Source organism: Pieris brassicae, chromosome 9 (genome assembly GCF_905147105.1).
Source record: "Pieris brassicae chromosome 9, ilPieBrab1.1, whole genome shotgun sequence".
Taxonomy (NCBI): Eukaryota; Metazoa; Arthropoda; class Insecta; order Lepidoptera; family Pieridae; genus Pieris; species Pieris brassicae.
Genome location: NC_059673.1, coordinates 2,456,365 through 2,483,584, shown reverse-complemented (window position 1 = coordinate 2,483,584; position 27,220 = coordinate 2,456,365). Strand labels below are relative to the sequence as shown.

General features: G+C 35.2%; 1 protein-coding gene across 7 annotated transcripts in view; it reads right to left on the bottom strand.

Moving 5' to 3' along the window:
• Positions 1-27,220, bottom strand: part of LOC123713969 (focal adhesion kinase 1) — a 136,890-nt gene that overhangs the window by 18,348 nt on the left and 91,322 nt on the right. For 3 of the 7 annotated variants that reach the window (XM_045667899.1, XM_045667897.1, XM_045667898.1), the window contains exons 3-14: positions 12,072-12,166; positions 8,132-8,316; positions 7,430-7,585; positions 6,455-6,534; positions 5,635-5,791; positions 4,976-5,120; positions 4,080-4,213; positions 2,953-3,039; positions 1,665-1,746; positions 1,026-1,061; positions 694-816; positions 252-332 (exon numbers count right to left, since the gene is read on the bottom strand). In XM_045667899.1, coding sequence (XP_045523855.1) covers positions 252-332; positions 694-816; positions 1,026-1,061; positions 1,665-1,746; positions 2,953-3,039; positions 4,080-4,213; positions 4,976-5,120; positions 5,635-5,791; positions 6,455-6,534; positions 7,430-7,585; positions 8,132-8,316; positions 12,072-12,117 — 1,312 coding nt within the window. In that variant the 5' untranslated portion in view covers positions 12,118-12,166. Of the gene's footprint in view, positions 1-251; positions 333-693; positions 817-1,025; positions 1,062-1,664; positions 1,747-2,952; positions 3,040-4,079; positions 4,214-4,975; positions 5,121-5,634; positions 5,792-6,454; positions 6,535-7,429; positions 7,586-8,131; positions 8,317-12,071; positions 12,167-19,680; positions 20,256-27,220 lie in introns of those variants that run through there. The other 4 variants (XM_045667894.1, XM_045667900.1, XM_045667896.1 and 1 more) reach the window with 4 other exon arrangements.

Below are 27,220 nucleotides of genomic sequence, written 5' to 3'. Positions count from 1 at the left end.
TCTACATAATCTGGTGACATGTTCTGTTGTTACAAATAGCTTTAATCCGGTAAAAAATTGTATTCTTTCAATGTCTAAAAGCTATGTTAATCATAGACAATACTAATATCGTATTCCACCTGGACGTCCGATGATATATGAAACGTTTTAGAATATTAAATTAAAAGTTCTCATTCTCCACGTAAGAGGGTACGTAAACGTTACGTACGGCTTACGTACGTACATAAGGTAAAAAATATTTATTTTCTTACCTTTGTGGACATCTCCAAATTGGCCTTCACCGATGATACCCGTTAATTCGATTTGATTACGAACCAACTCGTAGTCACGAACTGGAATTACAAATATTTCAAATTATCTAGCTGCAAAACGTATAAGGGCAACATCATGCAACAGCCCCGCCCCAGAGCGCAAACATCCCCCTAGGTACTTGTTACCACACACTTTACAATGATCGACTAGAATTAGTATTACGAACAATTGTGATGATATTATCAAAATAACGAAACTATTGTAAAAAATCGCTATTTAACTTAAGCAAGTGTCAAAATTAATTAACTTCATAAAGTGTTTAATAAACTTCAAATATGTGTTTATAAAAATATAAAAAATATATTGTTTTCAAAGTTTTAATGATATATTCCTATCTCTTTCTTATCCCATAATACAGAGCGGATAGAGTATATTTCTCACCAGCCGGTGTAGAATAGTCGGCGTCGTCATCAACTATTTCTGCGTAGTCTTCCGAGAGTAAGGTGGCGGAGTTACCTTCCCATGAGCTGGTTTTGCCTTCCGAAGAACTGCTGCTCATTTCCGCTAAAAATAAAAATATGGGATATCTTTCTAAAGGGGTAATTTTTGCGAAAAAAAATATAATCAAAACTGTTTTTTTTCGCTTCATTTAATTAAGATATTGAATATTTTTATGTCCATTGAAAGTTTTTAAACATAGGATAAATATTATTTTTGATGAATTGTAATTAATGAGTGATTTTGACATTTAAAAATTGTTTTGAAAAACTTACTTTTGCATTGACAGTTGAGTTGTTTCCAAACGGTAGCTTGCATTAAATGTATTTATTAATCATTAGGATTAAATTCAAATATATATAGGACACACACACACACTAAGAGCTCGTTTAGTAATTTTGAACATGTTTATGTCAATATTCTGTATTTGTGTGTGTGTAATTACATCATCAGAAAATACACTCCACGCAACGATTAATGATTATAAAATTTATTTATAAATGAAAAAATTGGGAATTTCGGGAAAAGGATTTGGGGACCTTTTAAGTAAAATAGAAATGTTGGCCTAGTGACTTCAGCGTACGACTCTTTTCTTTCAGTCTACGTACACGTTTAACACTCAGTCGTACGGTGAAGACAGACATCGTGAGAAAAGGATATTTAGACTCGAAAGTCGACTTGTGTCAGGCACAGAAGGCTTGTTACTTGGCTATTAGAAACAAATGATCACGAATACAGGTATCTGAGGCCCAGAACTAAAAAGGTTATAGGGCCACTGGTTTTTGGTAAAAGATATCTAATTCAAGGAGCTAAGCTAAAATTTATTAAAACATTACAGAAACCATCATGTCTCACGGATTAAATTAACTAAAAATTATGAAAATATGAAAAATTACAGATTTGTAAATACATACTAGTTCGATTCCACAGCGACGTCTGGGAGTCCGTGACGAGACGACAGTAGCCATCTACTAAGTCCGCTAAGCTTTCTGCGGCCTGAGAAAAAAAAAATTAACATTATTTGTATGAAACTTTGTCGACACGAACATACAAATTAAGTTTTTGACTTTCTACATACTTAAGTTAAGTCATCTTTACTAAACCCCCAGGACCATCTGGGCATAACTTTTAGTTTTTGACAAAATTGTAGATTGATGGAAAGTCCAGAGCAGTGTCTAAAGTTCTAATGCAATTATCTTAAATACATAATTTTTAATATCCCAAACTTAATTGATATTGTTACGAAGACGGGTCGATTGCAACGTTTCTAGATGTTTCCACTACTTAGAGAACTTTTCAGCAGGCTGAAATATATTTCAGACAATTTCAGGAGATGGGCTGAAATATATTTCAGACCATTTCAGGAGATGGTCAACTACATATTAGACAATTGTAATTTGCATAATGTTACCCTAGTTTTCAGGAAGATGAAACATTTTTCAGGCAGTTTCAGAACATGTCTCGAGTAGTGTAGTTTTCAGAAGACCCGTTTTCAGGCCTAGTTATACCCCTTTGATGAGGGAAAATTCTAGACCCAATTTTCTAGGTGTGGGACAAGGACGAAATGATACGTAAGAGAGAGGGAAGATCGTAACCGTCTCGAAGCTACGCTGAGCACTCTAGAACGCCGTACGATAAGGACGGAGCAATGTGCGAAAGAGACAAAGAGTGCGGACGTTCTAGAATTGTGCAATCGCTACTCAGTAGCAATCCCGAATAGAGAGTTCTCGAATATTGTACAAGATTATTCCGAGAGATATATAAGCGAGCCGAAACGCGACTAGTTAGTTCAGTATCGAATGCGATATCAAGAGATAAATACCGAAGCTATAAAGTGAAGTGATAAAGTACTATGTGAAGTGTGCATAATTGAGTAATAGTGACTGTTTTTGTGTGTTATAAGTGCATTTATGCGATTAATTTGTACTCATAAATTTATCAAAAAATAAACCCTTGAAGAAATCTACGTTTTTTCTATCCGCTCCCCTAGCTCGTAACAATATCAAAAAATTATTAGGAAATTGTTAACGAAACACAGTAAACACATTTTTACAACATATAATAAAAAAAAACTGAAATTCAAATGATTTTAATCAATTTTTCCAGTCCCCATGTTGGAAAACGCTAGACCAATATCAATTATCCAATTCCAAATGACACAGAGTCAAAAATCAAATCTTTAAAAATAAAATTTGACCTTACATCAACACTACTGCAGGTTATCGTTAAGGTTTCGCTGGCACCTTTTACTCTCAACTGCAGAGCAGCTTTGCCACATGAACTTCCGCTCTGGAATAAATAATTCACGATTCATTCAAAAGTCATGTATTAATTGTTAATAATATCAGTTATTTATAATATTAGCATATAACAAAGCAAATACTTTAATCAAAATTGAAAGGCCGGCAATGCACTTGCGAGCCTTTTGGGAGTGTGTGTCCGTGGGTGACGGTATCACTTAATATTAGGTGAGCGTCCTGTCCGTTCGCCACCGTACAAAAAAGTTTTGGAACCCTTCATACTGAAAATCTCACAATGGGGACGACGCTTTCCATTTGATTGTAATTAGTTAACGTTGATTGTAATTCGTTAACGTGCATTGTAATTAGTTAACGTTGATTGTAATTAGTTAACGTTGATTGTAATTAGTTAACGTTGATTGTAATTCGTTAGCGTCCTATTTAAATAGACACAGTTTTACAATCGACACAATACGTCATAACGTAATATTACGCCAATTTCTCCCATAACAATCAGAGGATTTCGTTCATTTCCAACCCAACAAGACTTCGAATCTGACGTACAATCGATACGCAACACGATACGTACTAAAAAAACGTTCATAAACGATTTTTTCAACAAGAGTCCAATGGAGCAAGGGGCTTATCTCCTAATAATGTTAAATTTGCAAAAGCGTTTTTTTTAAATGTAATAGGAGGCAAACGGGCAGGAGGCTCACCTGAAGCTGATGTTAAGCGATACCGCCGCCCATACACACTCACATTGCCAGAAGGCAAGTGCGTTGCAGGCCTTTCAAGAATTGGTACGCTCTTCTTGAAGGACCCTAAGTCGCATTGGTTCGGAAATACTTCAGTAGGCAGCTGATTCTACAAAGCGGTGGTGATGACAAAAAACTGCCTCAGAAAACGCTCAGTTGTGGAAACGGATGGTATTTTATATTTTGCTCGTTTTAAAGAATTCGTACGCTCTTTTCGTGAAAAGACATTTAGCACCTATGCTGACGAATTGTCATCATAGCAACCTGTCAATAATCACCAAAATACGCGATTATCGCAAAATGACCACAGATATCACAATGTGGCACGTACCTGCGTCTGCGACTGCGACTGCGACTGTTGCGTACAGTTAGATTTGAGTGTCTGCACGGCGACTATGTCACTGAATGACGCTATTTTGGTGTACGTCGGTGGTTCACCAGCTTTGTGGGATACATACGATATATCTGAAAGTAATCGATGAAAATATATTTTTAAATCATTTACGCATAGTTTTATTGCACTAAATAAAAATTCTAGCAATCACGACTCTATTAAATAAATGTTCTGTATTGATAAAACGTGGCCAACGAAACTGACACAAGAATTTGACACCTGTCAATCTGTCATATTGACATTATCTCTTTGTGTACATATTTTTAATTGCATGAGACATTCTAAAGAACGCTTACCCAAAAACTAATATCTATTTTATCACAAAAATTATATCAGAGCCTTTGCAACTATCACGAGATATTGGCTAGATTCATTCTCGTTAAGGAATTTGATCTTAATATAAAAAAACATTTCTATAATTATACAGAAAAGTACATTCAAACCCACCCCCCCCCCCCCCTAAGTATATACGAGTACCTGGTATTGTTTATGAGTAATCTTGACAATCAAATATACAGTATTTACAATATTATTAACCTACATAATAATAATAATTAAAAGATACATAGATAATAAAATAAATTTAAAAAGTCTGATCACTAGGCACTTATAACGCTGGCAGCATTGGAAGCAGCTGAAAGCACCAGCTCTTGTCACCGGTACTAACCAGGCGTCAACTTAAATCTTTAATTAATTTATTTTTTTATTAACGGATCTTTTCCTTGATTTACTATCAACTGTTATATGTTATCTGTGTAACTTTTTAAATGCATATTTTTCTTAGGTATTTCAAAAAATATTCTGCAGTATACATTAGCTGTGAAATAAATTACCTATATCCGGTCCAATAGCAAGTTCGACGGGTATGGCCCACCCGGTTCCGAGTGCGCCCGTAAACGTCTCACGGTCGTACCCGTAGTGCGTATGCATCGTCTCCAAGTATTTCAGCATAGATTCCGTATCGCTCAGATTTGCTACCTGAAATTGATGTTTAAGAATATTTTTGCAAAGCGCCACAAAGCGTGTTTAAATTATCATCATCATTGGTGATGACCTCCTGTGCCTGACAAACGACATCATTTATTGGCAAGTCAAGCCGGTTTCGTTCGAGCGAATGTTAAATGCGGACATAGAAAGAAAATCCATTGCTATACAGCCAGGGATCGAACCTATGACCTCAAGGATAAGATTTGCACGCTGAAGCCACCCATCCATCATCAGTGACCATCAGTCATCATATATATAATTTTACTTTCATGGCGTTTTTTTTAGAACGGAGCAAACGGGCCGGAAGCTCACCTAAAATTCAGTGATCAGCCGTCAAAGGACACTCTCAATACAGCGAGCTCGCAATTGCGTTGCCGGCCTTTTAGGAATTGATACACTCATTTCTCGTCCATATGGAACTTGTCGCTATTGAAAGTTGCTGAGTACGGCGCTGAGACCTCACGATTTTCAGCTTTCTAAGTAATGATGGAAAAACTATAATCACCTTTTTGAACTGCTGTTGGATAGCCTTCTTGAGTACTTTGGGTTTTATCGCATCTAACACAGACTTAGGCAGGAATCGGTTTAGGCCAAACTCTTTCTCCAGATATTCAATATTTGATTTCTTGTCCAACGATATTTGCATGTCTTTGCAGTAATATCTGAAATAATCATAATACGGTAAACTTTACAAACATGCTTAACTTTCCAAAATATCCTTAACTATTGTCTCTATTGACAATTGACTAATATATCTTATAAAAAAATGATTTTAATCATATTGCAAAATGAAAGTTTCTTGGTAACCGTAACACCAGTTGGGTATGAGACAGACACATTTCTTTGTCGCCTTCACTGGTTCTCCTGTCAGGGACTGTCCAAGTAAGATGGGGTTTTGTTACATTACGATCCGTTACACGCGGTAGGGGTTTGAACTACGCATTACGTAAGATTATTTTCCCAAAATCTTTATAAATTGTGTTGAACGCTCACTTATCATTAAAAAATGGTTCTCTGTAAAATCGGTTTACGGTCAATAGTTTAACGTGACAATGTAATAAAAAAGACATTGATGAAATGATTGAATAAAATTGAATCATTTTTATTTAATTATCACTAATGTGAATATAAAGAAGTAAATGCTCGTACGCATACGCCAATCGAGTGGAAGAGAGATGTGGCGCAAGCGTACAATAAGCGTAACGGGACAATGAATCATGCTTTTTGTTGTCACATCAACAATTGTACGCGGGGAGTCCGGGAATTTCTTCTGAAATTCGTTGAAATTAAAAGTGGCTTTATGGAATTAAAAAGTATCCACTCACTTGATCTCCAAACAGCATATTTGAATCGCCAAATCTTGATCGACCATCGGATGATTTGCGTTGAGGTAGTCATGTCTCACCTGGAATGTACAGGACAAATAATGAAGAAAATATACTTGTATGAACTTTATAATCTAATAAGGCAAGGTAAGTTAGGTATGGATTACATATCACAATTACAAACAAGCTGGACGCTAGTGAACGACTTAAAAGTGTGTCTGACTTAAAGCATGTCACGTCATATTTGTCATTGACAATTAACTTTTTGATTAAAAAAGGAAACAATCACAGAACATAAATACAATTACAGAACTGTTCTGAAATTTCTTCACAGATAAAACATAAACACAAACAATAATTTCAAATGTTATATTTACTTTGTAACTAAATAACTTATCGAAAGATCGTTTGTAAGTTAATAACAACAAGAATATTTTAGTCAGATTTTTATATGAACGTTTGCCATGTATATTATTTCCATGAAACATTTTTAGTTCAATAAAAAAACCCTATCTACTATAACAACAAAATAGGGGTTGTTCGTAGAGAGGTGACAATTAAGTGTTGTATGTATTTTTGTATGCTGTATCATAAAAAAATTTTTTTTGGTGTGGACACTCCTTATCACTTTGAAATATAGATAGTAGCCGATTCTCAGACTTACTAAATATGCACAAAAAATTCATAAGCATCGGTCGAGCCGTTTCGGAGGAGTATGGGCACTAACATTGTGACATGAGAATTTTATATATATATAGATAAGAATTCAAAATCACAAGAACTCCTTAACAATTAAGTGTCAACTGTCAGATGTTTAATAAACGTGAGCTGTGCTTGTGAGTTGATGACATTTTTTTGAGATACACACAATATTTTTTTATAGAACAGGGGGCTGGAGGCTCACCAGATACAGAACTCAGGCAGTAGGTTCGACGTGTCATCCACCAGCCTTCCTCATAACCTCACCAAATTTACCTGGTCATAATAATAGTGAAAGGTGACTCGATCGGAGTCACAAAGGTCTCTCAAGTTAGCCGGTAGGTAGCGAACTCGCAACTCCAGTCGCCACTCGCTGGCCGGCCATACCGTTAATAGCTCTGACACTGGGGTGTCTTGATGAATCCATCTGATCTGAAGTTTCAAAATATTGCTTTCAGTACACAAAAAAAATGTTTTTACACATTACATCATACTCATAAAGATTACTAATGTTCTAGTCTGTAAAATGTAGAGTTTCGTTTTTCTTATATTCCTACCGAATTGCTAATTATAAGGCTTTTGTCAAAGTGCTTCGGGATGCCAATAACGATGGAGGTCATCGTCCTCTACGTCACTACTATAAAATGGGGCTTCAGCAAAATCTGAAGCCCACGTACTAAAGCTCCACCAACACGTGAATGTTAAGGCAATTCTACTTCTTGCAACCACGGGCCAAGTTTCAATTTAAGAGAACAAAATCTTTTGAATTAGTTTAATTAATATATATTTAACAGTATGGTCTTATATTCTATATAGTAGTTTAGTGTGTATAGTCGCTCCAAGGTAGTTTAAGTCCACTGAAAATCAGTGTTGTTGGTGACAGTAACTTAAAGCCGAGTTGGACCCAAAGTGTTTGGGTTTCGTTTTTATATGTGTGTGTCTTTCCTACTTTCCAGATATAGAAACAATCTGATTTACCTTTCCCGTAGTCAAACGACGCGCGCGCAATGCAAAACACGATGCATACACACGCTCGCCCGCGGCTAGTCTTGCCGCAAGACATCTCAACACTGATCGTACATCTTCATCGTTCGAGGCTCGGACTACGTTGAAGCCCCCATTTGGAAGGTGGACCTTTAGGGTAGTCGGATCTGGAGCTGCGCCTGTAAAAGAGCAAAATGATATAAGTTACAGATGGGATGGTTTTTTTATTTCAATTTTTTTTATTAATAGATTACGTTCCTAATTATCACAAAAACATATTTTTATAGTATACAGGCCAAACGGCCTACAGGACGCCCACGGTCAGGCCACGGAGTATAATCTTTCTTTAAACAATTGGAAGTATCCCCCAGGGAAGAAAGTGTCTTGTAAAGCGGAGCGAAGACCATCAAAGTGATGCTGATGAAATAAGTATTCTCGTACGTTGTTGAAACTATGCTGGAGGGGTCCAGCCAAACAACTCTTCAGAACACTCTCCACTCAACTTTGTACAACAACAACAAAAGTACATAATGCATTTTTGTGCAAGAAAGATAATGTAAATTTATTTCATTTTAATTCCGAATTTTTGCAATTAAAAAAAGTATTAGTTAAATACTTTTAACCATACCCATTCACAGTTCGACAATTAACGAATAAACGGTACTCACTCAACTCAAAATGTAACAAAAGAACAGGCCAAAATTCTCATGCAAGAGGGACAGAAATCGCAGGACAGTTTAAAATATCATATCGAATCCTGACAGACGACATAAAATTCATAATTTAGGGCCCAATAAAATTATTTTCAACGTAGCTATTGTCAACGTAGGCCTCACGAATATAAATGATTATATTAATATAATTTGCATGCCGACATTCTCGGAATCTTAATAAAAACGACATCCGTCTAAAGGCATACGAACACATGCCATTTTTAATCGACTACAGTTAACTCGTGTTTATATAAGAGTGGCTTCAGCGTGCGACTCTCATCCCCGAGGTAGTTCGATCCACAGCTGTGCATCAACTTTATATACGCATTTAACATTCACCCGAACGGTGAAGGAAAACATCGTAAGGAAACCGGCTTGCGTTGGACCCATAAAGTCGACGGCGTGTGTCAGGCACAGGAGGCACATACTTTTAAAAACAAACTCAAAATAGCTTTATTCACTTAACGGGATATCATTCAATGGATAAGATGTTAAACTGATTTTAAGTTTACTAAACACCAGTTCGCAAGTCAAGGGCGTAGAGCGGGCAAGAAGAACTGACAAGAAACTCTCCGCCACTCTTTTTAATCGCCAAGTATTGAGTCATACAAATTGTTTGGACTGGAGCATTATTATCGTCAAATTAATAAAAAACCATGAAACAGATACATAAATGTAAGAAATCTAGCCCTTGATGGGGTAGCCCTAGTAGCCCTTGGGGACTGCAGCGCGCGTGGAGACACGATCTCTACTGGCTGCGAGCAGCCGATGGGGTGGAAACAAATACCGACCACACCACATGATAACACAACGATCATGAAACAAACCAACATATAACTAACACAAAAAAAACGTACTTTCTTCGCCCAAGGCTTTTTCTCCTTCATTTTAACCACTTTATAAAATTATTTTCAGTAGTACAAAACATTATACATTCACTAACAATATTAAACAACATCTTCTCAGACCGTTCTATGCTGAAACGGAAAATATTCTTTTGCACTAATATTGTAATAAAATGTAAGTGTTATGTTAAAAATTTCCCATTATTTTATCTAATTATCCTTTTTATTGTATATAATAAAACTTTATTTTACTTTCTTGCATTCTCCGACTACGAACCGAAAACATTAATTCGAAATCTAACCTATTATTCAGCCACTAACCCACTAAGGAGGTAACTGAGTTGTAGTTATTTTATTTATTAAAGTTTATCACATAATACATTGTACGAAATCTACTGCATTTACAAAATCTTCCACCTAAAATGTATGACAATTGAAGTAAACCTAAGTGTTTAAAAAAAAATACAACCAAAACATACACAAGATCAAAATAAGCACACTATAAAATTAGCTAAAGTTTATGGTACAGTAGAAAAAAATAGAAATATAAAAAAAACAATCAGCAAAACAGCGAATAAGGTTCTAGATAGGCACCCAACAATGCATTCCCTAAAACCGATAGTAGTTAGTAAAAGCGAAAATGTTAATGGTTCAAAGAAGCGTGATGCGGTCTCCATATTGGGAAATTCTAATTAGTGAAACAATTGAATATTTATTAAATTGACTGGAACAGGTGTCGTGTCGGATTTAAATAAATTGTCCTCATACTTATCCTTATTCGTAAAGGTTTTTCCGTTCTAGGAATTAACAGAATCGTTTCCATTAAAGTGAAAATATACTTAAGTAAAAGACAAGACGTCAAAGACGAACGATAAAAACATGATTGTAAATAAAAAATATATAAAAATAACAGTGTTTGTTCAGCAGTAGCGCGTCATCTTCAAACCCTAAGTCGTAGGTTAGAACTTTGGCCTATATCTTTCCGCGGTGAGCAATGTTGACCTAGTGGCTACAGCGAATGTCTCATCCTTGAGGTCGTAGGTTCTATCCCCGAAGCTACACTTAACTTGCGTATTAGATTGACAAATGATCATAAAACAAATAAAGAAACTTGAGGCTCATCTGAAAACGGTTACAGCGCGTTTATTGTTTTTTTTTATTCATTTCGAAATTATCATTCGCGAGGTATCGCGGTATATGTAACCAAAATCCAGGCCTCTTAAGCATCACTGAAACCTGGGAAGACGATATAAGAGATAACGGTGAAAGATTGGAAAATGCTAGCAAAGATAAGTGGAAGAATTTGGAGACATTCATAGATCGTCTAGTAATAAATATAACTACGTATATAACGCTATTTCCGTTACACACATTACGCGATATTTCCCCCCTTATAACGCGGAAATTTCTCAATTTGATGTAACTGTATATTTGAATTATTCCATAAAAACGGTTTTTACGAGAATACTTCTAAAACGCGATTTCCTTTAAATAACGCTGTACCTTAACTGTACTCGAACAAAGACTATTTTCATCTTATATTTTAACAGTCAACCTAAAACGTTTAGCTTTACACTATGTATTACATAGGCCTATATTACCGAAATGCGCTAGGAGACAGGATCAATAGTCGTGCTTATCAAATCCTGTCACAGACACATACTAGGTGTGTATTAGCACTGACCTACTGTATGTATTCAGTAAGGCAATTCGCCTCTCAGATATATATACGCTCAGTTGCAGCGTAGGGTAGTTGAACATTTTTAATGTTTCTGTAATCTTTAATTTATAGCTTTAGGCGAAAGAAATTGTAATTATTTATATCAGGTGGCAATGGGCCTGTTTATCTATTCCGTGACAATCAAAATCAATAAGACACATTGGCATTTTAACAGATTAAAGTCAATAAAATATGAAGTTCACACTTATTAACGCCACCTCGTTATCGCCCATTGAAAAAGCCGGAAACGTATGAGGGACGAAGCCGTTCTTTATTCTTTTTTGATTTTATGTAATGTATTTTTTTACATAATGGGCTGGAGTAATTAATTTTTTGGGGTCACTCATAGAGGACTCGGAAGTGCGTTGCCGGCCTTATAAGAAATAGCTTTTTGAGTGATCCTAAGTCGAATAATTTTATTTTTTCTTGTATTCTCTCGATGCCTAAAACTAGGGTATCAAATGTAAAATCACACAGTTTTCAAAATAAAATATTGAGTATACATACATACATAACTTAAATCTCTACTATGAAAGTGAAGAAAAAAATTCTTTACAAAAAATGAAAAAGAAAAGATATTAAATATTTAAGGTGACCATACAGCTAGTTATGACATACACGGATGACACACTCATGGAATATTCAAATGGACTCACCGTGTGTATGCGCAGGCGCATGCCGCTTGGGCGAAGCGGGCTGCATCGCGCGCGTTAGCGGGCCCTCGCACCGCCCGCCGCCCTCCGGCTCATGACTGAAAACAGAACGGAAATAATAAGTGTCAATTTTCATACTGGACTATTTATTCGTTCATAAGTAATCTCACAGCTACATATGTCTATAATGTAAAAGAAAACACTGTAGACAATATACAAAGACAAACAGATTACATTGTTAAACTAAATATATCAAAACAGAAAACATAGGTTCAATTATAGACAGAAAAAACTATAATCAATATTTTAAAGAAAATTGTTACTGCTAAACATATATTTCCTCCCATCCTCAAATATCAACATCTTCATAATAAGTGTCACAACACGAAACATTGGCGAATTACGCAGATATTACGTGTTAGTACGAGGCACATGAAACAATTGGGAACATCTTGTCGTATACAGTGGAGCGATTCTTACGCTGGCCATAGCCGGACCGCATGTTGCAGTCGAGACCAACTGCTGTAGAGCGTACAAGACTGCTTGGAGCAGTCGGTCTAGGCACAATTTCGGTTTAGAGAAATTAACGACAGCAAATCGAGGCTATCTATCCGCCCATTAAGAATTTCGTGAGAATTACTAATCAGTATTGCTGACTACATCGACATTCCAATGAGTAAATTAAAATATTTTCAAGAATCTGCTAATTACAGTATAAAAACTAAGGAATTTCACATTTTTTTATATATTGTCTACAGTTTTTATATAGACTAATAAAAGTTTGATAAAACTGCTATACAAAAATACAATTTAAATCTAAATTAAATTATTATTTGTTCCCTAAAACAGTACTAAACGAATCCCTAAACTTGTTCTTAAGCAAATATGTAAAGGTGATGAAATATTATGAAACAGATTTGTCATATTAAAACAAATCCATACAATCATGCGGAATACAAGCTTTTTCATACATATTTAACAAATACATTTTCGTTAGAGGAAACACAAAGAAAAGCTTTCATACAATTCGAAGAAAAACCCTCATTTACCGAGTTCAAATATATTGTTGAAAATCAATTGGGCCGAACACAATAATTCTCAACATAACAAGCTGTGTCTTGTTCGTATTGTTAGGGATTTCCGTAAGAAATTGTGTATTGAAGCACCCATTATGGGACACTGTTGTAAGACCTTTATGAAAGCAGGTGGTGTCCACCAAGGTTGAATAGTTGGATCAAAAACATTGTGTTGACCAATATAACACTGTCCGGTGGGTTAACTCGTTTTTACTAAATTAATTGATGCACAGAGACACTTAAATTCCCCAAAATTTGTCGTTAATTGTGTATTGTATGTTTAATCTACACAAAATTTCCCGTGAGTTTGGTTTCATATTTTAAATATCGTGTTGTCTATTCAATTCTACTCTATGTAGGCAGAATTTTACATTAATTTATATTATTTCCGATTTTAATATAAAATTTCTTAAAGACTACACCTAAACTTGCAATATGGGTAATATTTGATTTTGATGTTCATATAACCAAAAAAGTTAAAAGTATATGAATATTCAGGCGCTTTGAATATTGTTACCAAACATCGTTCGTTAAAACATCGCCTTTATCATTCCCTCCTATTTTATTATTTTCACTCCTTTTATTACGTAGCGCCACTGATTTATTCAGCTACAACCTTTCTCTTTCATGATCATTTGTCAATCAAGGCAAGTAGATGATTAGCGTCCAATGCCTGACATACGCCGTCGACTTTTAGGATCAAAGACCAGCGAATGTTTAATGCGCACGCATAAGAAAGTCCATTGGTGTACAGCAAGCAAACCTACGACCTCAGGGATAAGAGCCGCACACTGAAGCCCCTAGGGTCACTCTGTACAAACCTTTTAATCATTATATAGTGAGAGATATAATCATGAAAATCACATTTTTGTTAAGGTGGTATTAAAAATATAAACGAATAGTGTTGATATTGTGCACACACAAGACTGATTGCCATAAAATATGCAAATTTATGTTTGGCACGCTCCAGTGGGAGTGGGAATTCATATATGTTTAAATGTCTATAATACGAGGACAATGTCTATAATACATGGTGCGAAGTACAAATCTGGACCAAATTCAGGAGGTACTCGACAAGGGACAGGTCAAAAACGATCAATAATGGTGAATGTCATGAAAGGATGTCAGGACCATAGCAAGTGGAGATCCGTGGTTTCTGCCTGGGTAGGCAGGGAAGGGCGTGATTGTATGAATTAAATGTCTGTAATTAAGTTTAAATATCTTCACTATATATACATTTTCTTTTAATTATTGAAAACAACGCAACGTTTTCCTTTCAAGTTTAGTTTTCAGTCCGATAGTCGGCAAAAGGTAGTCTAACGCCATTTTGAAAACATTGTCCAGCAAGGGTTGCCACTTGTTAAAAGATATTCAATATAGGCAATTTTAAACTTTTTCTGTCTTGGGTGAATGTCAACCTTTACCTGATGTAATATACATAATATAAGTTAACATATCCTTTTTTTACTAATCCTTTTTGTTACGAGTTTTAATGTTGTCCACTCGTTGTTTACACATAAACGTGAAAAAACAATTTTGCTAATAAACATAAAATAAATCAATCAATCGAGACTCAACCTTTGGTCTGGGTCTCAGATTTCTGTACCTGTTAAATGATCATTAGTCTATCAATAAGTGATCGGCCTCCAGTGCCTGACACACGCCTAAGGTTTCCTCACGAAAGAAAGTCCATTGGTGCCCTGGGATCGAACCTACGACCTCAGGGATAAGAGTTGTACGCTGAAGCTTTTAGCCCTTATTTAGTGATAGGTCTACTGTGTCAACTTAAAAAATATTATGCTGGAAATCAACTCAACCTTTATGTTTCTTTACAACTTAGTAGGTTAAAAAATAACTTGTTATAAAAATCTTTACAAATATCTACACAACATACAGGCAACCCTGAACACTGACCATAGACAACGCTTTAATTACCACAGACTGCACGTGAGGGGCGAATGGGGTGTCACTAACCCACCCACGCATCGATTTGTTGCACGCTTGCCAACATCGTATGTGAGAATTTGGAGGGAAAATACTTTCTAGTATTTATATTGTAACATACAAAAACTTCGGCAAATTATATCTGTAATTTAAATATAATATAATTAGTGTTTTATTGGTGTCATTACTTAACTTACGATAAATGATATTTGAGAAAAAAACTCTAATAATTGTTAAAGTCAATTGTCATACAATGCATGTGCAGACAAATGAAGATAACATACGTTTATAGTTCATATAATGTGGCTAATGTTCATATACTGTGGCAAAATCTTGATCATGAACGTTTTTAATTAAAACATACATAATTACTAAAGTGAGCTTGTACACGTATTCTTGTATAGAAACAGACAAACAGACAGAAGGCTCATCAGTTCATGGGTGATTCCGTCACTAATGGAGACTTACATTGGCTGAGGGCTCGAAAGTGCATTGCTGGCATTTAAAACAGCATCACCTTGATGGCTGAAAGTCGTCCACACAACACACTTTCTTTTGCGATGAAGACTGTTATTTAATCAATTACCATCTAAAATTCGCAATGTTAGCGCGTTTAACTAATTCAAAAGGGCAGTAATAATACATATCAGAGCGAATATAGACTGAAATTGGGACATGAATCTGGCTCGTATATACATAATGTTTCTTATGTAAATAAAACACAATTTTGTAATGAGAGAAATAAAGTTCTTTAAACACAAAGACCCCCTGAGAGATACGACCACCAATTGTTTAAAAAATACATCTCCCTCAAAAGACCGGCACCCACTAAAATCTGAATGACTGCCCCTTTATACTATAAAAAAACGACGATAAATATATTAGGTCCTTACATATGAAATTGGCGTTTTGTCGTACTGGCCACTTTGACCACAAATACCTCCTCTTTGGTTAGGAATTTCAAATTCAAATTTGTACAGCTATTTACTCGTGTATTTGTGCTTCGATAGCCGTCATTCATTTGTTTTTTTTCTTCTGTTTTTTTTTCTGTTTGCGTCACTCATTTTACAAAATGGAAAACTTAAAGTATCGCTTTATTTACGAGTACGAGTTCCGCCGTGGCACTAGTGCTACTACTACTAGGAAACGACTCGAAGGGTGAATGATGTGTATGGCGGTCATGTTGCAAAAGAAAACACAGTTCCTTTTTGGTTCCAACGTTTTCGTAAAAATTTCGTAAAAATTTCGACCTGCAGAACAAGCCCCGTGGACGGCCTGAGGCCAAGTTGATCCATCGCAAACCACGTCCGAGTTAGCTGCAGGCTGCGGTGTTAGTAATAAAACTGTTTTAATTCACTTGAAGCAAATTGGGAAGATTAAAAAGCTTGAAAGGTGGGTACCTCACAAATTGACTGAAGCAAACCGGCAAACGCGCGTCGACTGCTGCGATACATTCCTGAACCGGCACAATAATGAAGGTATTTTAAACCGAATCATTACCTGTGATGAAAAATGGATTCTTTACGATAATCGGAAGCGCTCAGCGCAATGGTCGGATCCTGGCCAGCCCGCCAAATCCTGCCCCAAGCGAAAATGAACCCCAAAAAAGTTACTTGTAAGCGTTTGGTGGACTAGTGCCGTTATTGTTCATTGCAGTTTTCTCAAATCTGGCCAGACTATTACGGCTGATGTCTATTGTCAGCAATTGCAAACCATGATGGAAAAGCTAGCGGCTAAACAACCTAGGCCGGTCAATCAAATTAGCTACCAAATTAGAAGAGCTTCAATTGGAATATCTAAGACATTCTCCGTACTCCCCGGACCTTGCTTGCTTGCTTGCCAACAGATTACCATTTTTTTTTTCGAAATTTGGACAACTTCTTGCAAGGGAAAAAAATTAACTCTGATGGGGCTGTCCAAATCGCCTTCACAGATTTTATTGATTCCCGTCCGACTGGTTTTTTTTAGTAAAGGGATCAATGAACTACCTATGAGATGGCAAAAGTGCATAGAAAACAATGGTTCATACTTTGATTAATTAAGTATATTATATTTAAAAATATTCGACTTTTTGTTCCTCCCATACAAAACGCCAATTTCATATGTAAGGACCTAATATATCCTAAAAGCCGGTTCTAAAAGGCTGGTAAAATACTAGCGATCCTAAACATCAAGTGAGCCTCTTGACCGTTAGATAAAAAATGCAAAGAATATTCTTTCTTAAATCAATGAATTGTTATTACAAAACTATCGTATTCCGTTTAAACATTTAACTGTGATATTTTGTCCTTATGTTGGTAACACTGTATCTGTATAATGCAACTGGCCGCCTTCATTGCTTTTAACCGTTTCGCATACAAATTATGTGATGACTGAAAATCGATAGCATTTTTAACGCTTCGTAGCGTCCGTTGTATTACTGAGTCTGGAATTGTTACACTTTTACGGTTTGAAGGAAAAATATAACTAACACTTTTCAGATTTCTATGTTCGTTTCATATTTTATGGCTTAATAATAAAAATAATTTATTGCAAGAATATGGTACAATAGTAATTTCCCATATTCTGCCATTCTGGCGCGCAAATTTGTCTTTGAAGGAGTTTTACATTTTACATTATTAGATAATGAATTGGTCAATTCTTATATTATTTGTAACGTACATATCATATCAAATGTTATTAAATTTACATCAACTACAGTGTTTTACGCAAATAATGATTTATTGACTAATACATTTTTTTCCATATGTAAAAGTCAATTATTAAAGACTCTAGTCGTAAGATTTTTTAATTCTTTTGGTAAATTATTGTAAACCTTAATAATAAAAAGGTGTTTATTCTAAACAGTTCCAAATTGATTTTTGGCACAGCCAATTTCTCCCCATGTCTACTTCTTACTTCGACTTAACAATATGTATGTTTCTGTGCACGAATTAGGACATTTCTAAAATATACATTGTGATCTTGTGACCATCTTGCCGGTCACGCCATTGATTTAAGTCATAAGAACGTGCAGTTTTGACTTATGCACATCAGTGCGCCCGCCATGTTGAGCAAAAAACCGGCACGTTGTACCATACTTTTCTCGAAGCAGTCCAGGCCCTTTTCGACCCTCTATAAATTCATTATGGATAAAACTAGATGCCTGTTCAGTTAAGTTCAGTTGCCAAGCGGCGATTTTATAAACACGGTGTATGGTATTTCTTTAAGAATTATAACTAAGAAAACACTTTTTAAGCGTGCGTGGACACGCTGTAAAGCACGCGAAACGTCGGTTATGAATGAAGTTTTTAAAAAAAATACATAACTTCAATCCGTTTAAAATTTTTTTTCTTAATGTGTAAAATAATTATAACTAGTAAAATTTCGTAATTTTGTCTCTTACTGGATGACCAATGATTACGTCTCATTAGAGTTTTGCTGATGATAATTTTGTGAACTTGACTTTGAATGGTTTACATAACACACTAAAAAACTATAAATACTAGACATGGAAGTGTATAAAATATAATTCTATAAAAATTAAATTTATCAACTAAAACATGCAAAGCAATTACGAAATAACACGGCCATTAATTAGCGTATGAAATTATCTTTAACGCGACAAAACTTAAAGCTTTTATATCGTAATCAACAACATGTTTGTCTCTAAGGCTGTTTATCCACGACGGAGTAAAATAAAACTTAAAGTTCTTACAAAAAGAAAGTCAGTTTAGATTTTGTCTCATTAAGTAAATATAATGTAAGCTATTGTAATCAACATATTCATACTCTAAACAATAATAATTAATATATAAATAAAAATGTGTAAAAATATTATAATTACAGACACAAAAAGCTATTATGATATATAAAACGTAGATTTTGTAATGAGTACTGATGTGTTAGTACTAAGTGTTAACGTAAAAGGTTTTTTACGTTAACACGTATTAACGCATCACATTTTTGTATCTGTTTCATGATCATTTGTCTAATAGGCAAGTAGGTGATCAGCCTCTTGTGACTTTTTGGGTCTAAGGTTAAATGCGCACATCGAAAGAAAATTTATTGGTGAACAGTCGGGGGTGGAACCTACAAACTCAGGGTTGAGTCTCACACTGAATACTAGGGCAACACTACTGTGTTACAATCAACAAAAAATATTGTTTATTATGAGGTAGTATATTTTATTTAAACCATCGTGTTCAGAAACCTTTCAACTTTCCACACCACATCCAATGTGGGCGCGGGAAACGTGGGCGAAGCCTTGATTAAAGAATGTCGACTGTCAAAACTGCTTATTAGCTGATAATCTGTTTTAATGGAAGACACAGAATGTGTTCATCGATTTCAAAAATCCCATCACTAAAACTTTAATACCAACCGGACATCCAGCACGTGGAAAATTTCAAAATTATTTTTAAGGTATAGTTTAAAAAATAATTATTTTAAAAATGTTCGCCTAAAGGTTTCCTTTTGATTTTTAATATGTTTAACATAAATACAAAGGAAAAAAATACAACCGTGTTAAGTCACGCAAGCAAAACGACCTTCATCACGAATGTTTATAAAACTTTCGATTTGAGTGTAAATATAAAAAGTTTTAAAAATACCTTTTGGACCTGACTCTAGTGTATCTCCACGTGTTACTGCTGTAATGCCCAGAACTGGATTGGCATAATAGCAGCTGAAGACTGTTGGGTCTTGGTTCCTTTTTTTTCTTACACCGTAACTTCACTTCCGCTTTCTTAATTTCCGGCTCATTTTCCAAATCCAAATGCTCCAATCTCTCCTTTATAAACCTTGATCGAATCAAGTCAGGCGTGACATCGACGCGGTGTTTTCGAATTTCGATCGGGGACAAAGGAGGTTTTCTAGGTTCGAAAACTACTTTTGAGTATTCATTGCTTCTACGCCATAGACGCGGTGACAGCGGCCAGAATCGCCCGCTGGGCAACGATTCCATCACCATTTTATCACATTCAATTTTTAAACGACTTTATCGATGACACTGTAAGCACTACGAAGTTGCCAGTATTTAAAATTTGTTCACAATATTTTCAATGTTCCAATTTTAAAATGTTCCGATGTCAACTGTTTTTATATACATATTTAATTAACAAAACAACGTCCGTCACTTATGGATGCGTTGCATAGACTAAGGAATTTGTTGTTGATACTTGAGTAATCAATCGACACCTACTGATTCTCATTAAAAGAGGCAAAGATGACACAGACATTGCTCAGAACTGCACTGATAAGACGAAGCTTTATCTACGCAAAAACGAATAAAAATAATTTGGGTCGTTCCCGGATTCCTTATAAAATGCGTCATGGAAGCGGTAAGTGCTTGTTTCCTCAAAAATTGTTTCCTTTTGTCTTTATAGAATGCGTCACAACTTCTTTTTAACTTAGTAATATGGAACGATAACACAGATGACTCTGTGATTATTATGTTTATTTTGTAACGTCTCTAAGTATCGATTTACAAATTTATTTCAACAACCTGTGTCGAGGACGCAATACAACTTGCTATAGTGTATACGTATAAAGCGTCAAATGCTACACATGTCGACATCAGCGCGATGCAAAACGAGAAATTGCACAAAATAGCGACCACAGATAACATCTATAACGTAATGTTTGCAACAGATAAAAACTGAGAGTTTCCGGAAGTGATTTTTTATTCAAGCTTTAGTTAAATAAAAAGTAAACTTTTTTATTTCAATTTTTTTTCTACTGTACCAAAAATTTCTGCTAATTTTATTGTGTGCTTATTTTGTCATGTATATGTTTTAGTTGTATTTTTCAATTTTTAATATCTTTTTTGAAACACTTATGTTTACTTCAATTGTCATACAATTTTTTTGAATGATTTTGTAAAATATGCTGTAGATTTAGTACTATTTATGATGTGGTAAGCTTTAATAAATAAACAATTACAAAGAACCATTTTTTTTTCATGGACATTTTTGATGACCGAACCGACCAGCTGTTATTAATTAATGTCCAAACGAAATAGGGCGGGGACCCTCTTAGAATCATTTTTGTAATTTTAACATTGTTACGTTATTATAGTTCGATAGTAATCCAAAAAAATAATATTTACCAATACTTGGTAAACACCCAACGAATCCCAACCCCGCATACGGACTCGCCTGCCTACCATATGCCGACAGCGAATTATATCTTATTTCGGTCATACAACGCGCAGAAGCGATGAAAGCTTGGTGAAACTATCGTGGTTGGTAACACAGAAGGCAAAAGTTCACATGGCCGTCCACCAATCAGATGCTCAAATCAAAGACTCATCGTCGTCAAGACTTCACAGTTATGAGAAGATGGACAGAAACCGGTGGAAAAAGATTGTCCGCTCCATCTGTTTCCTTGCTGATCACGACGCTCAGAAATGAGCTACCGACTACAGAGATTTATAGTAAACTAGCTGACCCGGCAAACGTGGTTGTATGTAAATTATAGAGGGGTGACAATTAAGGGTTGTATATATTTTTGTATGTTGTATCATAAAAAAAAATTCTAAAAAAATAATTCTGGAATGGACACCCCTTATCACTTAGGGGTTTGAAAGATTGATAGTAGCCGATTCTCACACCTGACATGCATATAAAAATTCATAAGCATCGGTCGAGCCGTTTCGGAGGAGTATGGGCACTAACATTGTGACATGAGAATTTTATATTTATAGTAAATAACAATAAAATTACGCACCTAACCAATTTGCATTAATAAATGAATTTCCAAACAAAAGATTCCGTAATAACTATCCTTATATCAATTACCAAACATAATGACGTAGTAATACTTTTCCTAGTCTATATTCCTATCAATATTAATTATTTTCCTTGTTATTGTGACGAAATCTGAATAAGATATCACCACTATTGTTATGTATATAATGATAACATTGACGTTAGAGTAATTGCAACTTCATGCGTTATTCATATACAATGTATATGTTAATTTGCTTACAGCTTAATTCTAAAAGCAATAAAGGTATTTTCAAATCGAAATCCGAGACTAATTTACACTATAGATATAATAAATAAATCAGTGGCGCTGAAAACTTTTTATTTTAGGTCTAGGCCTCAGATTTGTGTATCTGTTTCCTGATCATTTATCAATCTACTAGGATCAGCCACCTATGCCTGATACACGCCAAATTTTGGCTCCAGTTTCCTCACGTATTTTCCTGTTTTTTTTTTAAGTAATAGAAGCAAACGGGCAGCAGGCTCAATTTAAGTGACACCGCCCGCCCATGGACACTCATATTGCCAAAAGGCTCGCAAGTGCGTTGCCGGCCTTTCAAGAATTGGTACGCTCTTTATTTGAAGGACCCTAAGTTCAGAAATACTTTAGTGGGCAGCTTGTTCCACATATGGTGCGCAGCAAAAACTGCTTTAAAAGCAGGGATAAGAGTTGCACGCTTAAGCCACTAGGCAAACACTGCTCCAAGATTATCCTGCATAGATTAATAAAAAAATGTTGTGAGCACTAGTGTACACACTTAAGAAGTGAAAATTCTTTGTGACCTGTGGTAGGGACAATAAAAAGATGGCACGTAACGGAAAAATGTGACGCGTAACCGACAAATGTGTGTTTACTTCGAAAAACTACTTAACAAAACACGAAAGTACATGCAGACTGTTAAAATACGAAAAGTCCCTGGCGCGTTTAGCGTCATCGTCGATGCGACTTGTAGCATCCTGATGGGCAACATTCAAGGCAAGGCACGGAAATAATAATAAATGTGCCAATAAAATCCATATTTATAAATAGATTTTTGTTAAAAATTTAATTAGTTGTGCAATGAAATTAAAAAAAAAAAGCAATTTTCTATTCTATATATTTATATTCTATATATTCTATATTCTATATGTTATTTATGTGGCATAACATTCAAGGTTTCAATCCGTATCAGAATTCGAAGCTTGTTCTATATGCCCAAAATAAGAAAGTTATGCCAGGGTCTGTCATTGCATCCCACTCATGAATATCTTTAGGACAATTACGTAGGCATTGTGTAGGAACAAGGAATTGGAGTATAGGAATTCCAGCTGTGCTCTGCTAGTATTACGAAAGCAGATTTACTGCAATTTATTCTGCAGTTTTCATCTCGATTATCCCCCTTGCCCCACGTTGGGAAGCACTGGATGATACGATCGATTCGCATAAATATCTAAACGAGGATTATGTAAATCTAATGAGTTTCCTTTAAACTCATTAAGCACAGCAGTTTAGCAGGACGATACGTCACACTCATAGTGCAGTACGTGTTTTGAATGCGCGGGGGCATGCTAAGTGTTTTACGAGGAAATCTGGCAGGATATGTAAATCAGTGGCACTACAACCTTTTTAAGTCTGAGACTCAAGTTTCTGTGTCATTCATGTTCATTAGTCAATCTTATAGGCAAGTAGATGATCAGCCACGATGTTTTCGTTCACCGTTCGAGCGAGTGTTTAATGTGCACATAGAAAGAAAGTCCATTGGTTGCACGCACAGCCGGGGATCGAATCTACGACCTCAGGGAAAAGAGTACGCTGACGCCACTAGGCCAACACTGCTCAGAAAACAGTGTTATTATTGTTATTAAACCCTTGCTCAACATTATTCATATGCTATCCTATAGAGGAAATTTTGGTGAAATTATCAAGCCGATATGAATTTTTATTCCCGAGAAATTTGTAGACAAACATACACTACGCAAAAAGGATACGGTGGATACAACGGCGCGGCACAGGAAGTGGCAGGAAGCAAATGAGTCACGGGAAGTGGGCGTGGCCTGTTGTCGTTCAACTCGGCTCTACCAAGTAATTGATTCGACCAATGCTCATACAATTACTAATGTGACAGACCTCTGTTCCAATATGTATCTCAAGTCGCAGTCAGCCTTGACATTTATCACAAATTTTTGACACTTAAAACTAGATTTAAGTTAGGCCTTAAGTGGCAATTTCAATAAATTTTCTTTGATTTGGTCACTTATCTGATAAGTGTGGTATTAAAAAATCGATTATTTGGGACAAACAACTATGTGGACCACTTAAAACACCCATGGACACCTGCAACGCCACGGGGCTTGCGCGTGTGTTACCGACCTATGAGGAGCATTATTATATCATGATTATTATAATTTTCCTCAAACATTAGACACAAATTGTTGAACTTTTATTTTTCTACTATTCTATTTCCATTGTTAAAAATGGCAATATACTCTTTAATTAGTATAAAAGTATTTTCAAAGTAGCTTATCTATAGTAGACTCTGAGTGATGACGTCTGTCAAAATCGAATTAATTCATACGTCATGTATCATAGAAAATGCAAGTTAACTCAAGAGCTACATTTGGCATCACTAAAATGTTAGTAAACTGTGTCGTGTCTTCCGCCCATTGTGACAGCTAAGGCGTTGAAAAGGCAGGCTTCTTGGGAATAAAGTTTTGAGAATTCTATTGTTTAATTTATTTGGTGTGATTTTGAGTCACATTTGTTTTGAAATCGCATAAACAAATATAGATTAAGTTATAGACAATAAAAATCTATTTATATCAATAGATTTTGTATATTAAATTCGTATTGTCTGCTGTCATTAGACTTAGACTAGAATAGACTTTATGCAAAATATTGGTAAAAATCAACCGTGAAGGCTAAACCATATACTAGATACAATAAACGTATATACTACCATATACTACAATCATTACCTGTCCACATCATAGCTTTCCTACTAACTGATGTGAAATTAGCCTAATTCATGTCCAGTTCACTGTCTACATATATTTTAATTGCTTTATTTGTTCCATTCGTTTTGTCGAAATATCTAATACCTAATATAAGTAATGTCTTATGTATTTAAGCACTTTACGCGCTTGCCTTTTCTAATTTTTTTCTAACATTGGTTGTCTGGAAGATATCGCTCGAAAGCGATAATTACGCCTCCTTTTTATTTAATTATGTCAACTGTATTATATTTCTGTATGCAACGAAGTGTTAATAAACAAATAAATAAAGCATATAATGAAAGTGGTGTTACTCACGAACTTTCGCGAATTAATTGCGGTCGGCAAGTGGTTCACTGTCCTACATCGGACAATACATTGTGACGTACCTATGACGTCATTATATGGTAATTAATGTGTAATTTGTATGCGGTATAGACTAAGTGCGGACTCTGGGGACTAATTTTATTACTAGCTGTCCGAGATCCGTACGGGATTTAATTTTCAAAATATTTTGCGAATAAATGTTACCGAGGATAGCATTTTGAAAATCATTCCAGTAGTTTTTGGGTTTATTCGTTCAAACATACTAAAGTAAAAAAACCATAATATATTTGTATCAGCTTTATCTATCTTCCTCTATTCCTATTTCTCATCATGACCTCTTTCACGACCTTCAAGTATTGATTAGTTTCCAATTAACGATAACCAGTTATTAAAAGCTTCAAATAAGTTCTGGTTATTTGTGATTAGCATGGCATGGCATCCGGCGGTCCTAAGTTCAACCCTTGACGAAGTCCTGAGTTGATGATTAGGCTATGCGTAACTAAGAGGCGACACGAAGACTTATTTCAGAATTAATTCAGATTTATATCAGAAGAACTATGAAAGAGAATGAGAAATGTTAAAGAGTTGTTACCCCACTCATCTTGTACACACCAGTATCTATTACACCAGAAAAAGAAAAATAATTTGTTAATTTGGACGAGGATGTGAAACAATGCGAAAATTTACGTAATACAACAAAGCTCAATTGTACAAGGTGCCATGTAACGAATACTTGATATATTACCAGTACCACTCGAATCAGTCACCGCGTTGGCAAACCTCCAAATATTGATAGCGACAATAAGCTTATGACTACTCCAATATTTCCCGGAAGATATGACCGCAAAAGGTCGAGTGTTTGTTTACTAATTAGCATATGTACTAATTCAAAACAAGTGCTTGGTTGTATTAGTTTAGATTTAAGTTAAGCCTTTGATAACGTCAGGCACCGATGACCGTAAAACTTTACTAATGAAACTGAAGAATTTGATTGAAAGGACCCAGGTGTACAACTGAAACGATTTGAGATATTTTTGCATTAGCAAATTAAATTAACTTTACGAAATTATTTAGAATATGGTGTGTGGCTATTTGCAGGAGATGAAATGAGGACCAAGATAGTCGCTGAAACGAATGACGAATGAAAGAAGATGTAAAAAAAATTAAATCCTTAATTTGTGAAGTAAAAGTGTATTTTCTAGTAATATTCTAATATATATTATTACACATATTCAGAATATACTTCATTTATATAAAAAAAGATCTATCGTTCCAAACATGTCGAAATTATGCTTATTCAGAAAATTTAACAAACATAGCAATTTCTTATTACGAAAAGCCATAAAGTGTAGAGGTAAGTGAATAACACAAAGTGAGTTAACACAATTTATCTAATGGACGCCCCGGCGCGCCCCAAAATTGGAGTAATAACAACAAATGTGACATACCACTGTGTTTGATAGGTTTCGTATTGTTTTTAGAATTAATATATTTTCATTTCAATAATTGTATCGGGAGAATATTTATATTTTCTACCTTTATACCTTTATTACTCAACTACTATATTATTACTGTTAAATAATAAACAGTTCCTCAAGCATCGAAAAGAAAACCATCAAGGAAGCTAATAAGCTTCTCTTAAGGAAATCCTTTACTAACACTAAAAATATTTATCGAAATATATCAATATTCAAATAAGTAACTAAATGAAGTCGTTATTTGCATTCCCGCGGGCATGCAAATGTCCTTAAAAAAGTAGGATCCTCTGAAGGGTATATAACTCGAGCCACTTTAGTCTCTCGGCTATAATTTAGTCTCAGATGAGTCACCCACTAAAACCTACCTATGGTACCCCTAAAGACATGGCATGATAGATAAATAATAGCATAATTTCACGTATATATAATAAACTGGAAAATTTAAACAAATGAACTGTACTATTTAGTACGAATGTATGTAAAATCCTTATAAACAGAAAAGATTAGATCGTTTGTTAGCATGGAATAGGCTTTAACTACTGATACGATTTGAAATTATTTCACGATTAGAACCCTAAGTTATCCTAGATGAACGTAGACTATAGAATATT